This window comes from Leucoraja erinacea, unplaced genomic scaffold, assembly GCF_028641065.1.
Source record: "Leucoraja erinacea ecotype New England unplaced genomic scaffold, Leri_hhj_1 Leri_95S, whole genome shotgun sequence".
Classification (NCBI taxonomy): domain Eukaryota; kingdom Metazoa; phylum Chordata; class Chondrichthyes; order Rajiformes; family Rajidae; genus Leucoraja; species Leucoraja erinaceus.
The window spans coordinates 39514-56795 of NW_026576905.1; the positions used below are offsets into that span (position 1 = coordinate 39514).

Below are 17282 nucleotides of genomic sequence, written 5' to 3' on the forward strand. Positions count from 1 at the left end.
TCGTTTTATTAATAGCCCAACTAATACCTTGATTTTCAACCGGGTTTAGTCAGTTGCATGCTGCTCAATAATTTGATCATAGAAACATAGAAACATAGACAATAGGTGCAGGAGGAGGCCATTCGGCCCTTCGAGCCTGCACTGCCATTCAATAGACAATAGAAACATGGAGAATAGGTGCAGGAGTAGGCCATTCGGCCCTTCGAGCCTGCACTGCCATTCAATAGACAATAGAAACATGGAAAATAGGTGCAGGAGTAGGCCATTCGGCCCTTCGAGCCTGCACCGCCATTCAATAGACAATAGAAACATAGAAAATAGGTGCAGGAGTAGGCCATTCGGCCCTTCGAGCCTGCACCGCCGTTCAATAGACAATAGAAACATGGAAAATAGGTGCAGGAGTAGAGGCCATTCGGCCCTTCGAGCCTGCACCGCCATTCAATAGACAATAGAAACATAGAAAATAGGTGCAGGAGTAGGCCATTCGGCCCTTCGAGCCTGCACCGCCATTCAATAGACAATAGAAACATGGAAAATAGGTGCAGGAGTAGGCCATTCGGCCCTTCGAGCCTGCACCGCCATTCAATAGACAATAGAAACATGGAAAATAGGTGCAGGAGTAGGCCATTCGGCCCTTCGAGCCTGCACCGCCATTCAATATGATCATGGCTGATCATCCAACTCAGTATCCTGTACCTGCCTTCTCTCCATAACCCCCTGATCCCTTTAGCCACAAGGGCCACATCTAACTCCCTCTTAAATATAGCCAATGAACTGTGTGGCCTCAACTACCTTCTGTGGCAGAGAATTCCACAGATTCACCACTCTGTGTGTGTGTGTGAAAAATGTTTTTCTCAATCCCACATTCTGTCCTGGGCCTTCTCCGTTGTCAGAGTGAGGCCAAATGCAAAATGGAGAAACAATGCATTTGCTTGTCTATAGAGGGATAACATAGAACTAGTGTGAATGAGGGTTTCGGCCCGAAACGTTGCCTATTTCCTTCGCTCCATAGATGCTGCTGCACCCGCTGAGTTTCTCCAGCATTTTTGTGTACCTTCGATTCTCCAGCATCTGCAGTTCCTTCTTAAACAATAGTGTGAATGGGTGATTGATTAGAGATACAGCATGGAAACAGGCCCTTCGGCCCACCGGGCCCATGCCGACCATCGATCACCCCTTCACACTAGTTCAATGTTATCCCACTTTCCCACCCACTCCCTACACACTAGGGGGGCAATTTACAGAGGGCCGATTAACCTACAAACCCGCACGCCTTTGGGATGTGTGGTGGAAACCTGGAGCACCCGGCGGTCACGGGGAGAACGTGCAAACTCCACACAGATAGCACCCGAGGTCAGAATCGAACCTGGGTCTCTGGCGCTGTGAGGCAGCAGCTCTACCAGCTGATGATCGATGATCTAGGTTTTCAGTACAATGCTGCATTTGTTAGCGGTGCTTTTCAAAAAATATATATATACTGCCTTTCTGTTCTGAATATATCATAGACTCCACAAATAGATTCAGCCAGAAGTTGTACAGGTTGATAAATCCTTCCAACCCCAATATCATCTTCGAAAGCTTTGACTTCTCCTAGCTTAGGGTGGCACAGAAGCGCAGCGGGAGAGCTCGGCAGATTCCTCCCACATCCCAAAGACATGCAGGGTTGTAGGTTCATTGGCTTCTGTAAGATGCAAAACATAGAACTAGTATAGAAACATAGAAACATAGAAATTAGGTGCAGGAGTAGGCCATTCGGCCCTTTGAGCCTGCACCGCCATTCAATATGATCATGGCTGATCATCCAACTCAGTATCCCGTACCTGCCTTCTCTCCATACCCCCTGATCCCCTTTGCCACAAGGGCCACATCTAACTCCCTCTTAAATATAGCCAATGAACTGGCCTCAACTACCCTCTGTGGCAGAGAGTTCCAGAGATTCACCACTCTCTGTGTGAAAAAAGTTCTTCTCATCTCGGTTTTAAAGGATTTCCCCTTTATCCTTAAGCTTGTCCTGGACTTCCCTAACATCGGGAACAATCTTCCTGCATCTAGCCTGTCCAACCCCTTAAGAATTTTGTAAGTTTCTATAAGATCCCCTCTCAATCTTCTAAATTCTAGAGAGTATAAACCAAGTCTATCCAGTCTTTCTTCATAAGACAGTCCTGACATCCCAGGAATCAGTCTGGTGAACCGTCTCTGCACTCCCTCTATGGCAATAATGTCCTTCCTCAGATTTGGAGACCAAAACTGTACGCAATACTCCAGGTGTGGTCTCACCAAGACCCTGTACAACTGCAGTAGAACCTCCCTGCTCCTATACTCAAAATCCTTATGCAATGAAAGCTAACATACCATTCGCTTTCTTTACTGCCTGCTGCACCTGCATGCCTACCTTCAATGACTGGTGTACCATGACACCCAGGTCTCGCTGCATCTCCCCATGGGTATATGGGTACTCGTTGGTCGGCACGGACTGAGTGGGCCGAAGGGCCAGTTTTCACACTGTATCTCTAAACTAAACCACACGAACAAGGGGAACAAAGTACAGAGACAGGACCACCTGGAAGTTGTCCTCCAAGTCACACATCATCCTCATAGTAATAGAACATGGAAACAGGCCCTTCGGCCCAACTTGCCCACGCCGACCAAAATGACCCATCTACGCCTGCGTTTGGCCCTTATCCCTCTAATCTTATCTCTCCATACACCTGCCTAAATGTTTCTTAAACATTGGGATTACACCTGCCTCAATTACCTCCTCCAGCAGCTCATTTCGTACACCCACCATCTTTTGTGTAAAGAAAGTTGCCCATCAGGTTCCTATTAAATCTTTCCCTGCTCATGTTAAACCACTGACCTCTGGTACTCTGGGTCAAAGACTGCATTAACCCGATCTATTCCTCCAATGATTTTGTACACCTCTCTAAGATCACCCTCATGCTCCTGCTCTGTAAGGAATAGAGTCCCAGCTTGTTCAACCTCTCCCTGTAGCTGAGAGGTCCCAAGTCCTGGCAACATCCTGGTAAATCTTCTCTGAACCCTTTCAAGCTTGCTCACCTCACTTGGAAATATAATATCGCCGTTCCTCCATTGTCACGGAGAAAAAATGCAAGACGTTTCTCCCAAACAGCATGTGGGTATATCCCCACCTCAATGGCTGCAGTGGCTTCAAGCCCTGTCCCACTGTACAAATTCATTCAAAGAGGACATTCTCCCGAGTTTGTCCTGATTCGGAGATTTACGGTAATGGCTGCTGGTCGGTACTCAGGGCTCTCGTGGACATTTTTCAACATGTTGAAAAATCTTCACGAGTCTTCCCGAGCTTACCGCGTTTCCCCAGCACCTGCCGTTAACGTTACGAGCCACTAAGAGACGTCCCCGAGCTCCGACGTACCCGCTACGTACATTCTCCGTGCTTACCATGTGTTTGATTTTTTTTTATACTCGGGAGAGCTCTTGGAATGAATAGTCACTATCTCATTAGTTCTTATCTTTTTGAAAAGGCTTGTTGACATTACATTGGTTACGGCCCCCGTGTCGAGCTTTGCGGAGAAGGTCGAAACATTGACAGTGACCCGAACCGAAGGGTCCGTTATCAAGGCATATGCATCCCACTTCTGACACCATGTAAAGAGGAGTCATGAACACACTGTGTCTTTACTACTTTTATTGATATCACATTGCTGCCCTAGCTGTACGTGGTCTGTCACAGGAGCTAGAGAGGGATCAATGGGTGGGGAGGTTGCAATTATACTTCTGATATGGGGAGTGGTTAGTAGTGGTGAGGTCACTATATTAAAGGTACATGCACATGTCATCTACAGAATGAACTCGTACCATGGGACAGGGCCATTAAGAAGGCAACACTTCACCACCTTCTCAAAGGTCACTATTGCTGAGCGATGAAATGCTGAATTTTTTTTTAAATCACTCCGTCTAGGCAAAGAACTGGTTGGAGTGGAGCATCGTAGTCTAACAGCAGAAATAGCATTAGAGTTAGTTGTTGATGAGATGGGAGCCACTTAATGCAAGTAAAATAGGGCAAAGACAAGGAAGGATATAGAATGTTTAAGAAGGAACTGCAGATGCTGGAAAAATCGAAGGTAGATAAAAATGCTGGAGAAACTCAGCGGGTGAGGCAGCATCTATGGAGCGAAGGAATAGGTGAGGTTGATTAGTAAGGGTGTCAGGGGTATTGGGAATAAGGCAGGGCAATGGGGTTATGAGTGAAAGATAGATCAGCCATGATTGAATGGCGGAGTAGACTTGATGGGCCGAATGGCCTAATTCTTCTCCTATCACCTATGACCTTCTGATCAGCCATCATTGAATGGCATTCAATGGTATATAGAAACATAGAAACATAGAAATTAGGTGCAGGAGTAGAGGCCATTCGGCCCTTCGAGCCTGCACCGCCATTCAATATGATCATGGCTGATCATCCAACTCAGTATCCCATACCTGCCTTCTCTCCATACCCCCTGATCCCCTTAGCCACAAGGGCCACATCTAACTCCCTCTTAAATATAGCCAATGAACTGGCCTCAACTACCCTCTGTGGCAGAGAGTTCCAGAGATTCACCACTCTCTGTGTGAATATGGACACACTGATCTGTTCTGTATTTATTCTGTTATTCCTGCAATATTCTGTTGTGCTGAGAGCAAAGCAAGAATTTCATTGTCCCATCTGGAACACATGACAATAAACTCTCTGGAATCTCTTGAACCTTGAATAGACCTGACGGGCCAAATGGCCTCATTCTGTTCCTAAAACTTACGGCCTTACGAAGCAAATGAGCCTACAAACCCACACGCCTTTGGGATGTGGGAGGAGACTGGAGCACCATGCGGTCACAGGAAGAGCGTGCAAACTCCGTACAGACAGCACCCGAGGTCAGGATCGAACCCAGGTCTCTGGCGCTGTGAGGCAGCAACTCAATGCAGCCCTTTTCCGGTTTAGATATTGAGAGACGCATGCAGATATTGGACAGGTAGCGGTGAGATGTGTTGGAGAATTGTGGACAGTAAATAGAACGCAATATGGAGCGGAAAAGGGCCCCACACAATTTCCAGTAGTTGTTTCAGCCCCTGCTGTCTGTGTGGCCAGTGAGTCTTCCCAAAACTGTGTCCACTCTTGGTCTTAATTACTGCACTTAGATAAGGCTCAAAACCCTGGTCTCTTCCAATAAAACACAGCCCGCAGATAAGGAACGGTGAAACTTCTAAACCTTAACTAACAATGACCATCGCCAGCCTTTTCAAAACTAAAGCACATCGACTATTCATCTCAGAGGAGGATTTTAGACACTGCTGGAGAAAACAAGAGTGAATGCAGCCAAAACTGCCGCAAAGGGGCTTGATTGAGAATATGGTTGTAATCGGTCAGTGGTTTAGACATCACAGCAGCTGAGATGTGAGGCATTAAACAGAATGGTAAAGGAATAGGTTCATAAGTACATACGGTCTCAGAGCAGAATTAGGCCATTCAGCCCATCAAGTCCACTCTGCCATTCAACCAATGCTGATCTATCTTACCCTCCAAGTTCAAGTTCAAGTGAGTTTATTGTCATGTGTCCCTGTATAGGACAATGAAATTCTTGCTTTGCTTCAGCACACAGAACATAGTAGGCATTGACTACAAAACAGATCAGTGTGTCCATATACCATAATATAAATATATACACACACGAATAAATAAACTGATACAGTGCAAATAACAGATAATGGGTTATTAATAATCAGAGTTTTGTCCGAGCCAGGTTTACTAGCCTGATGGCTGTGGGGAAGTAGCTATTCCTGAACCTGGACGTTGCAGTCTTCAGGCTCCTGTACCTTCTACCTGAAGGTAGCAGGGAGATGAGTGTGTGGCCAGGATGGTGTGTGGGTCTTTGATGATGCTGCCAGCCTTTTTGAGGCAGCGACTGCGATAAATCCCCTCGATGGAAGGGAGGTCAGAGCCGATGATGGACTGGGCAGTGTTTACTACTTTTTGTAGTCTTTTCCTCTCCAGGGCGCTCAAGTTGCCGAACCAAGCCACGATGCAACTGGTCAGCAACCGATCCCAGCTCCATTCTCCTGCCTTCTCCCCGTAACCCATGACACCGTACTAATCAAGAATTTGCCCATCTCCGCCTGAAAAACATCCATTGACTTGGCCTCCACAGACGTCCATGTGGCCAGACGGCCAGAGGTCACTTCCCGCTGACATTTATGGGATCAGGGACAGTTTCTTCCATGTATATTAAAATCTTCCATCAAAACTCTCCATGTAAGCATTCACAATGGAGGTGATCTATGAATACAGTGGCCTGTCACAATGTGTTTGTGTAGACATAGACATAGAAATTAGGTGCAGGAGTAGGCCATTCGGCCCTTCGAGCCTGCACCGCCATTCAATATGATCATGGCTGATCATCCAACTCAGTATCCCGTACCTGCCTTCTCTCCATACCCTCTGATCCCCTTGGCCACAAGGGCCACATCTAACTCCCTCTTAAATATAGCCAATGAACTGGCCTCAACTACCCTCTAGAGGATGACAATGTGGTGTATAATCTCCTCTGTGCATTGGAAGAAAAGTATTTAAACTCTGGAGGCCGGCTTTGTGACCATTTCAAGCTACCTGGCCATTTTAAGATCCCGATGGTTCACCTCATAATGTTTGAGGTATTCTCTTCCCATTCACCAGGGCTCCATTTGCAACTCCCTTTGCCACAGATGGCTGTGGAGGCCAAGTCAATGGATATTTCTTAGGCCGAGATTGACAGATTCTTGATTAATAAGGGGGTCAGGGGTTAGACAATAGACAATAGACGCAGGAATAGGCCATTCGGCCCTTCGAGCCAGCACCGCCATCCAATGAGATCATGGCTGATCATCCACAATCAGTACCCCGTTCCTGCCTTCTCCCCATATCCCCTGACTCCGCTATCTTTAAGAGCCCTATCTAGCTCTCTCTTGAAAGTATCCAGAGAACCGGCCTCCACCGCCCTCTGAGGCAGAGAATTCCACACTCACAACTCTCTGTGAGAAAAAGTGTTTCCTCGTCTCCGTTCTAAATGGCTTACTCCTTATTCTTAAACTGTGTGTGTGTGTGGCCCCTGGTTCTGGACTCCCCCAACATCGGGAACATGTTTCCTGCCTCTAGCGTGTCCAAACCCTTAACAATCTTGTATGTTTCAATAAGACAATAGACAATAGGTGCAGGAGTAGGCCATTTGGTCCTTCGAGCCATTCAATGTGATCATGGATGATCATCCCCAATGAGATACCCTCTCATCCTTCAAAATTCTAGAGTGTACAAGCCCAGCTGCTCCATTCTTTGTTGGGTGTGGAGAGAAGGGCAGGAGAATAGTGTTGAGTCAAGTCAAGTCAAGTCAAGTTTATTTGTCACATACACATACGAGATGTGCAGTGAAATGAAAGTGGCAATGCTCGTGGACTTTTGTGCAAAAGACAAACAACAAAACAACCAAACAAATTATAAACACAATCATAACACACATATTCTTTTACATAATAAATAATGGAAGGAAAAACGTTCTGTAGAGTTAGTCCCTGGTGAGATAGGCATTTACAGTCCGAATTGCCTCTGGGAAGAAACTCCTTCTCAACCTCTCTGTTCTCACCGCATGGCAACGGAGGCGTTTGCCTGACCGTAGCAGCTGGAACAGTCCGTTGCAGGGGTGGAAGGGGTCTCCCATGATTTTATTTGCTCTGGAGTTGCACCTCCTGTTGTATAGTTCCTGCGGGGGGGTGAGTGAAGTTCCCATAGTGCGTTCGGAGAAAGATTGAGTAGAATCGATGGGCCGAATGGCCTAAGTCTGTTCCTCTCACTTATATCTGCAGTCTCTTGTGTGCTTCGAGTTGCTGCTTTCATGACACCTTGTGTGATACTCTTGTTTCCATTCAGGTCAGCCTCAATGGGGATCAGCCGGCTGCACAGACCACCTTCAGCAGCAGAACAGTGAGAACCATCTTCCATGTGTACCTCAATTTCTTGCAAGGGAAAGTGCGATTGTTTTTCCTCGACACAGAAGCCTGCAACCTGGCCACGAGCTGACAGTCAGTCCCCACTTGAAGGAGCTTCCCATGCGAACTATAAAACTGTAACCTTTGCACAAAAATGTACAGCACAAACAAGGAACGGAAGAGAGGGGGAGAAACAAACGGATGCGATGAAGATATTTCCATTTGGGACGATAACCATCCAGCTCTTGAGGACTTGACCAGAGACACTGTTATTCCAAGTGCTCGGGACTTACAATGCTTTGAACTCAAAGGCAAGCGAGCGAGAGAGAGAGAGAGAGAGAGAGAGAGAGAGAGAGAGAGAGAGAGAGAGGGAGATGCACCCAATAAACTATTTGACTGTGTGTGCCAATCCTCTCCGACTGAAAGCGTCTCGTTTATTGATGGCGTGGCCCGCGACTGAGGGCACCATTTTGTTCTGTAGAGTATTTGTGAATATGGGACGTGAGATTTTGATGTCTTTATATTTTTAGCTCTGTCACCCTATTAGACCTAAGGCCATTTTTATTGCTTACCTCGCAGATTAAAGTTCACTGGTCACCCAGTAGAAGTAAACACAAAGTGGACGACTTCAGTCAAAATGTTTTGTGAGAATGGGTGAGTTCAACACTACTGCTCAACATTAAATGTCCTCAAACTGTGTTTCAAGGCGGTGTCGTGGTAGAGTTGCTGCCTAATGTCCCTGTCCCACTTAGGAAACCTGAACGCAAACCTCTGGAGACTTTGCGCCCCACCCAAGGTTTCCGTGCAGTTCCCAGAGGTTTTTGACAGTCTCCCCACCTGCTTCCACTACCTGCAACCTCCGGCAACCACCTGCAACCTCCGGGAACCGCACGGAAACCTTGGGTGGGGCGCAAAGTCTCCAGAGGTTTCCGTTCAGGTTTCCTAAGTGGGACAGAGGCATTACAGACCCGGGTTCGATCCAGACTACGGGTGCTGCCTTTACAGAGTTTCTACCTTCTCCCCAGGACCTGCGTGGGTTCCTTGAAATTCATAGCAAAAGGATTTGAGTATAGGAGCAGGGAGGTTCTACTGCAGTTGTACAGGGTCTTGGTAAGACCACACCTGGAGTATTGCGTACAGTTTTGGTCTCCTAATCTGACGAAAGACATTCTTGCCATAGAGGGAGTGCAGAGAAGGTTCACCAGACTGATTCCTGGGATGGCAGGACTTTCATATGAAGAAAGACTGGATAGACTCGGCTTGTACTCGCTAGAATTTAGAAAATTGAGGGGGGATCTTATAGAAACTTACAAAATTCTGAAGGGTTGGACAGGCTAGATGTAAGAAGATTGTTCCCGATGTCGGGGAAGTCCAGAACAAGGTGTCACAGTTTAAGGATAAGAGGGAAGTCTTTTAGGACAGAGATGAGAAAAACATTTTTCACACAGGGAGTGGTGAATCTGTGGAACTCTCTGCCACAGAAGGTAGTGGAGGCCACACAGTTCATTGGCTATATTTAAGAGGGAGTTAGATGTGGCCCTTGTGGCTAAAGGGATCAGGGGGTATGGAGAGAAGGCAGGGATGGGATACTGAGTTGGATGATCAGCCATGATCATATTGAATGGCGGTGCAGGCTCGAAGGGCCGAATGGCCTACTCCCTCGATCTTTGGCAATGGAAATTGCTGCAGAGGTGCAGATATTGTTCTCAAGTTACAAATACCTCCATCTTTAGTTTCCTGTGCCTCCTAAACTAAACTAAACCAAAGATGTGGGTCTTGGCAAATGGGTTCAAGTTAGCCTCAGATGCCAATCTTGGAAGCCTTTCAAATGTAAGCCAAACCCTCCCGAAACAAACAGTTGGAATAGTTTTGACCCCGTGTCCTTCGTTCAATGGTTAGGTAAATACGATCTCGGCTCCACATGGAAGTGTTACTGTTTGCCGACCATGTCTGCCTTTGCTGTAATCCGTTTCAAATGCAAGCTGTGGCCTTGGGTTTGCAAACGATTGCTACACACGGTGGAGGAGGGTGCGTTCGTTCAGCGATGCCGACGAGAAGTCTGTTCGGTCGTCCCAGAGATAGCACTACAAAGGAGACGAGCCGGAAACACAGGAGATGGCCGATGCTGCAACTGTGAGCCAGAGGGAAAATTAAAAAAACACAGACTGCTGGATGAACTCAGCGGGTCAGGCAGCGTCTGTGGAGCGAAGGAATAGGTGACGTTTCGGGTCGAGACTCTTCTTCAGACTAAGAGTTGTAGACCTTTAAGGTCTAGGAGCAGTATTAGGCCATTCGGCCCATCAAGTCTACTCCAGTGTTCAATCATGGCTGATCTATCTTATCCTCCCAACCCCATTCTCCTGCCTTCTCCCCATAACCCCTGACACCCGCACTAATCAAGAATCCATCTATCTCTGCCTTAAAAATATCCACTGACTTGTGGCCTCCACAGCCGTCTGTGGCAAAGAATTCCACAGATTCACCACCCTCTGACTAAAGAAATTCCTCCTCATCTCCTTCCTAAAGGAACGTCCTTTCATTCAGATGCTGTGGCCTCTGGTCCTAGACTCTCCCACTAGTGGAAACATCCTCTCCACATCCACTCTATCCGGGCCTTTCACTATTTGATAAGTCTGATAAGGAATATGGAAGTAAAATGTGGAAACAGAGGGAAGGATCTTTATCTTTAGAGAGACACACACCGTTAAAAACAGGCCCTTCGGCCAACCATGTCCGTGCCGACCAGCGATCATACCGAACATTAGTACTATCCTACACACTAGGGACAATTTACAGAAGCCAATTTACTTACAAATCTGTACGTCTTTGGAGTGTGGGAGGAAACCGGAGCACCCGGAGAAAACCCACGCAGGTCACAGGGAGACAACGTGCAAACTCCGTACAGACGGCACCCGTGGTCAGGATCGAACCCGGGTCTCTGGCGCTGTGAGGCAGCAACTCTACCGCTGTGCCACCGGGCTGTCCTGAGGGGTAATGAGTAGAAGGGAAGAGAAGGGGATTTCCGGTAGGCGGCGCGGTAGGCGGCGCGGCTCTCGTCAGCAGCGGCCTCTGCAGCCTGTCCGCGTTTTTATTATTTTCTGTCTGTGTTTTTATGTAGTTTTTGTTATTTTTTTGTTGGGGTGTGTGTGTGGGGGGGCGGGGGTGGGGTGGGAGGGGGGGGGGAAACTTTTTGAATCTCTCCCTGCACTGGAGACCCGACCTTTTCTCGTCGGGTCTCAGGTGTCGTTGAGGCCGCAACGAGGAGCGGCCTCCAACAGGAAGAAGCCGGGGACTCAGGTGCCAACTCACCGTTGCCGTCGCGGAGCTGGCCGGGTCCGGAGCGGGTGGAGCGGTGGAGGAGCGCTGCTGCTGCTGCTGCTGCCGCTGCCGCTGCTGCTGCTGCTACTGGAGAGTCGGAGGCTCCAACGACGGGTCTGTGGACGACGGCACCGGGAGCCCGCGGCTCCCTGGAGGGAGACCGCTTTTCGGGGCTCCTGCAACGACGACTTCTCCCGCCCGAGTTGCGGAGTCGAAGAGCTCCTGGAGCGGGGCCTACATCACTGCCCCGCGCGGCTGGAATGGCCGCGGACTCTGCGAGCGCACACCGGGGGCTCCAACACCAGGACCCGGTGTGCGACCTCGCACCACCCGGCGTGGCTTTAATGGCCGCGGGACAATCGCCATCGCCAGCCGGGGGCTATGACTTTGACTCTGACATCGGGGAGGGGGGGAAGAGTTCAGTGGAGAGATAAGTTTATTTGGCCTTCCATCACAGCTATGTGATGGATGTTTATGTTAAATGTAATTATGTTGTGTCTGGGGTCTATTTGTGTGTAATGTATGGCTGCAGAAACGGCATTTCGTTTGGACCTCCAGGGGTCCAAATGACAATTAAATTGACTCTTGACTCTCTTGAGATGGGGCGCTGTGGTAGGAAGGAGTGGGAGATATGAGGATGGGACTGAATGACGGGGATGGGGGAGTGGGATTAAAGGAGGGAGAGGTGTAGGGATGAACTGATCCGCCCCCATGCCTCGTCCTGATAGATCCAGTAATCTGACGTCACGGGGTGAGGACAATGCTACACCATGGATGAAACAAAAATGACACAATGCTGGAGTAACTCAGCGGGCCAGGCAGCATCTGTGGAGAACATGGATAGGTGACGTAGTGGGTCAATAAACATATAACATATAACAATTACAGCACGGAAACAGGCCACCTCGGCCCTACAAGTCCGTGCCGAACAACTTTTTTCCCTTAGTCCCACCTGCCTGCACTCATACCATAACCCTCCATTCCCTTCTCATCCATATGCCTATCCAATTTATTTTTAAATGATACCAACGAACCTGCCTCCACCACTTCCACTGGAAGCTCATTCCACACCGCTACCACTCTCTGAGTAAAGAAGTTCCCCCTCATGTTACCCCTAAACATCTGTCCCTTAATTCTGAAGTCATGTCCTCTTGTTTGAATCTTCCCTATTCTCAATGGGAAAAGCTTGTCCACGTCAACTCTGTCTATCCCTCTCATCATTTTAAAGACCTCTATCAAGTCCCCCTTAACCTTCTGCGCTCCAGAGAATAAAGACCTAACTTATTCAACCTTTCTCTGTAACTTAGTTGTTGAAACCCAGGCAACATTCTAGTAAATCTCCTCTGTACTCTCTCTATTTTGTTGACATCCTTCCTATAATTGGGTCGAGCAAAATTGTACACCATACTCCAGAATTGGTCTCACCAATGCCTTGTACAATAGACAATAGGTGCAGGAGTAGACCATTCGGCCCTTCGAGCCAACAATGTGATCATCCCCAATCAGTACCCCGATCCTGCCTTCTCCCCTGACTCCGCTATCTTTAAGAGCCCTATCTATCTCTCTTGAAAGTATCCAGAGAACTGGCATCCGAATTCCACAGACTCACCACTCTCTGTGAGAAAAAGTGTTTCCTCGTCGCCGTTCTAAATGGCTTACCCCTTATTCTTAAACTGTGTGTGTGTGTGTGTGTGTGTGTGTGTGTGTGTGTGTATGTGTGTGGACCCTGGTTCTGGACTCCCCGCCCAACATCGGGAACATGTTTCCTGCCTCCAGGACCCTTCAGCTTTCGCCTCCCTCCTCCCCCACCACAATCAGTCCGAACAAGCACCATGTGTCCTTTTTGTCATTCCCTGAATGAGCACTGAAGATATTGAGGAGTTGATCACCAGCGATCCCCGTACACAATCTAAACCAAACTCACTTTGCTTCTACAGCACGCTCTACTGGACAGCAGTGGTACACAAGGTCAATGGATGCAAAGTGTAACAAATGTTTTATTGTCATGTGTCCTGAAACGGAACAATGAAATTCTTACTTGCAACTGCACGACAAGTATGTGAACATCGTACACAGTAGACACTAGAATAAACAACAAGTTCAATAAATTAGTAAAAAACAATTTACAGTAAATCCTCGTGTATACAGACCTTTTTATAACAGGGTTGTACAGGGTCTTGGTTAGACCACACCTGGAGTATTGCGTACAGTTTTGGTCTCCAAATCTGAGGAAGGACATTCTTGCCCTAGAGGATTTGAGTATAGGAACAGGGAGGTTCTACTGCAGTTGTACAGGGTCTTGGTGAGACCACACCTGGAGTATTGCATACAGTTTTGGTCTCCAAATCTGAGGAAGGACATTCTTGCCATAGAGGGAGTACAGAGAAGGTTCACCAGACTGATTCCTGGGATGGCAGGACTTTCTTATGAAGAAAGACTGGATAGACTCGCTAGAATTTAGGAGATTGAGGGCGGATCTTATAGAAACTTACAAAATTCTTAAGGGGTTGGACAGGCTAGATGCAGGAAGATTGTTCCCGATGTTGGGGAAGTCCAGAATAAGGGGTCACAGCTTAAGGATAAGGGGGAAATCCTTTAGGACCGAGATGAGAAAAACATTTTTCGAATCTCTGGAACTCTCTGCCACAGAAGGTAGTTGAGGCCACACAGTTCATTGGCTATATTTAAGAGGGAGTTAGATGTGGCCCTTGTGGCTAAAGGGATCAGGGGGTATGGAGAGAAGGCAGGGATGGGATACTGAGTTGGATGATCAGCCATGATCATATTGAATGGCGGTGCAGGCTCGAAGGGCCGAATGGCCTCTACTCCTGCACCTATTGTCTATGTTTCTATATACGGATTTTGGTTATAATGGATGGATCTACCGATCTTCATCTCCAGGCTGGGCTGCCAATGTTCCTCCTGACCTTCTGCTGCCACCGCTGGCCTACACACCTTCCTCGGCAGTGCCAGCCACTACCACCACCACCACAGACCCCTACCCACTCTGGCCTCCTGTTGCCGTGACCATTGACTCAGCCGATCCTCGCCTCTCCCCCAACCATCCAGGCCCAGTTCCAGACCATGAGTCCAAAGAAGGGTCTTGACCCAAATGCTCACCTATTCATGTTCTCCAGAGTTCTCAGCCTGACCTGCTGAGTTAAACCCCTGTCCCACAGTGCCATTAGTTAGCGAGTCTTCCTGAGTACCTGCCGTTAGCGCTAAGAGACGTCCCCAAGCTCCGACATGCCCGCTACGTTCATTCTCCGTGCTTATGAGTTAGATTTCTTTAAACTCGAGAGAGCTCTTGGAATGAAATCTCACCGTGGGACTCCAGGTAGGTACTATCGCAACATTTAAGAAACATTTAGACATGTATAGGACGGATTTAGAAGGATATGGGCCAAACATAGGCAGGTGGGAGTAGTGTAGATGGAACATGTTGGTCAGTTCGGGCAAGTTGGACCAAAGCCCCTGTTCCCTCACTGTATGATTCTATGACTCTCTATGAGTCTATAACAAGTGAACGGTACACAAAAATGCTGGAGGAACTCAGCGGGTGCAGCAGCATCTATGGAGCGAAGGAAATAGGCAACGTTTCGGTGCAGACTCGGTGGGCCGAAGGGCTTGTTTCCAGGGTGATCTGGTAAAATAAAAATGCAGAATGTCGAGTTCAGTTTCAGGATGATCTCCTTGAGTTCTCCTTCCCACGCCATGCCCGACTGCTACACAACATCGTAAAAATTCAAACAAACAATTGATGCAGCAGAGGAGAAAATAGAAAGCATTTAAAAGCAAAATTAAAAACACAGATCCAAATTAAAAACAAAAAACCCCTTTAGAAACTCAGCAGCAATTGGAGGATTGGAAAATGTGCTCCTTACATCCTTGTTGGCAATCGCAATTAGATCATGAGAAATAAAGGGTAGACAAAAATGCTGGAGAAACTCAGCGGGTGCGGCAGCATCTATGGAGCGAAGGAAATGGGCAACGTTTTGGGCCGAATCATTCCATAGATGCTGCCGAGTTTCTCCAGCATTTTTGTCTAACTTCGATTTTCCAGCATCTGCAGTTCCTTCTTGAACATGAAAAATAAATATTGGCCATGAGGTTTTACACTGACATTTATAAAAAAAAACAAAAAGTAACTTGCAAGGTTCACTTGCACCTCCTCCAACCTCATCTACTGTGTCTGCTGTTCCAGGTGTGGACTCCAATATATCGGCGAGACCAAGTGAAGGCTTGGCGATCATTTCGCTAAAACTTCCGTTCAGTCCGCCTAGGCCTACGCAATCTCCCAGTGGCTAAACACCTCCTCCCATTCCCACACTGATTTTTCTGTCCTGGGCCTCCTCCATAGCAACATAGAAAATAGGTCAGGAGTAGGCCATTCGGCCCTTCGAGCCTGCACCGCCATTCAATATGATCATAGCTGATCATCCAACTCAGTATCCTGTACCTGCCTTCTCTCCATACCTCCTGATCCCTTTAGCCACAAGGGCCACATCTAACTCCCTCTTAAATATAGCCAGTGAACTGTGTGGCCTCAACTACTTTCTGTGGCAGAGAATTCCACAGATTCACCACTCTCTGTGTGAATTTTTTTTTCCTCATCTCTGTCCTAAAAGACATCCCCCACATCCTTAAACTGTGACCCCCTTGTTCTGGACTTCCCCAACATCGGGAACAATCTTCCTGCATCTAGCCTGTCCAACTCCACTGTGATCTTTAAACACTCGCCTTCCCATTCCCACACTGACCTTTCTGTCCTGGGCCTCCTCCACTGTCAGGGTGAGACCCAGCACAAATTGGAGGAACAGCATCTCATATTTCACTTGAACAGCTTACACCCCAGCGGTATGAATATTGATTTCTCTAACTCCAAGTAACCCTTGCATCCCCTCTCTCTCCATCCCTCTCCCACCCTAGTTGTTGCATTAGATTCAATGTTGCCCTGGTAAGTTTCATTGCCTGTATAACTTGTTCACACCCAGCCCAGAGCCAATTTTCTTGATCATCAAACTTGTGTGTGCATTTCTTTCTTTCATTTCAAGTTCAAGTTCAAGTTCAAGTTCAAGTGAGTTTATGGTCATGTGGCCCTGATAGGACAATGAAATTCTTGCTTTGCTTCAGCACAACAGAACATAGTAGGCATGAATACAGAACAGATCAGTGTGTCCATATACCGTTATATAAATATATACACACACATGAATAAATAAACTGATACAGTGCAAATAACAGATAATGGGCTATTAATGTTCAGTTTTGTCCGAGCCAAGTTTAATAGCCTGATGGCCGTGGGGAAGTAGGTTCCAGAACCTGGTTGTTGCAATCATTTGTTCTATATCTCTCATTTCCCTTCCCCCTGACTCTCATTTTGAAGAAGGGTCTCGACCCGAAATGTCACCTATTCCTTTTCTCCGGAGATGCTGCCTCTCCCTCTGTGTTATTCCTGATCTTTGTGTCTATCTTTGGTTTAAACCACCATCTGCAGTTCTGTGGTACACAAAAAAGCTGGAGAAACTCAGCAGGTGCAGCAGCATCTATGGAGCGAAGGAAATAAGCAACGTTTCGGGCCGAAGCCCTTCTTCAGACTCCATAGATGCTGCTGCACCCGCTGAGTTTCTCCAGATTTTTTGTGTACCTTCGATTTTCCAGCATCTGCAGTTCCTTCTTAAACAATCTTAACTTACAAAATTCTTAAGGGGTTGGACAGGCTAGATGCATGAATATTGTTCCCGATGTTGGGGAAGTCCAGGACAAGGGGTCACAGCTTGAGAGTGGTGAATCTCTGGAACTCTCTGCCACAGAGGGTAGTTGAGGCCTGTTCATTGGCTATATTTAAGAGGGAGTTAGATGTAGCCCTTGTGGCTAAGGGGATCAGGGGGTATGGAGAGAAGGCAGGTACGGGATACTGAGTTAGATGATCAGCCATGATCATATTGAATGGCGGTGCAGGCTCGAAGGGCCGAATGGCCTACTCCTGCACC

The 17282-nt window shown here is 47.5% G+C and overlaps 1 protein-coding gene across 1 annotated transcript in view; it reads left to right on the forward strand.

Annotated features, from left to right (window-relative positions):
- Positions 1-8589, forward strand: part of LOC129695147 (erythropoietin-like) — a 36084-nt gene extending 27495 nt beyond the window's left edge. Inside the window, exon 5 of the mRNA XM_055631913.1 lies at positions 7913-8589. Within this exon, the coding sequence (XP_055487888.1) occupies positions 7913-8062 (150 nt within the window). The 3' untranslated portion in view covers positions 8063-8589. The remainder of the gene's footprint in view (positions 1-7912) is intronic.
- Positions 8590-17282: the final 8693 nt, after the last annotated feature.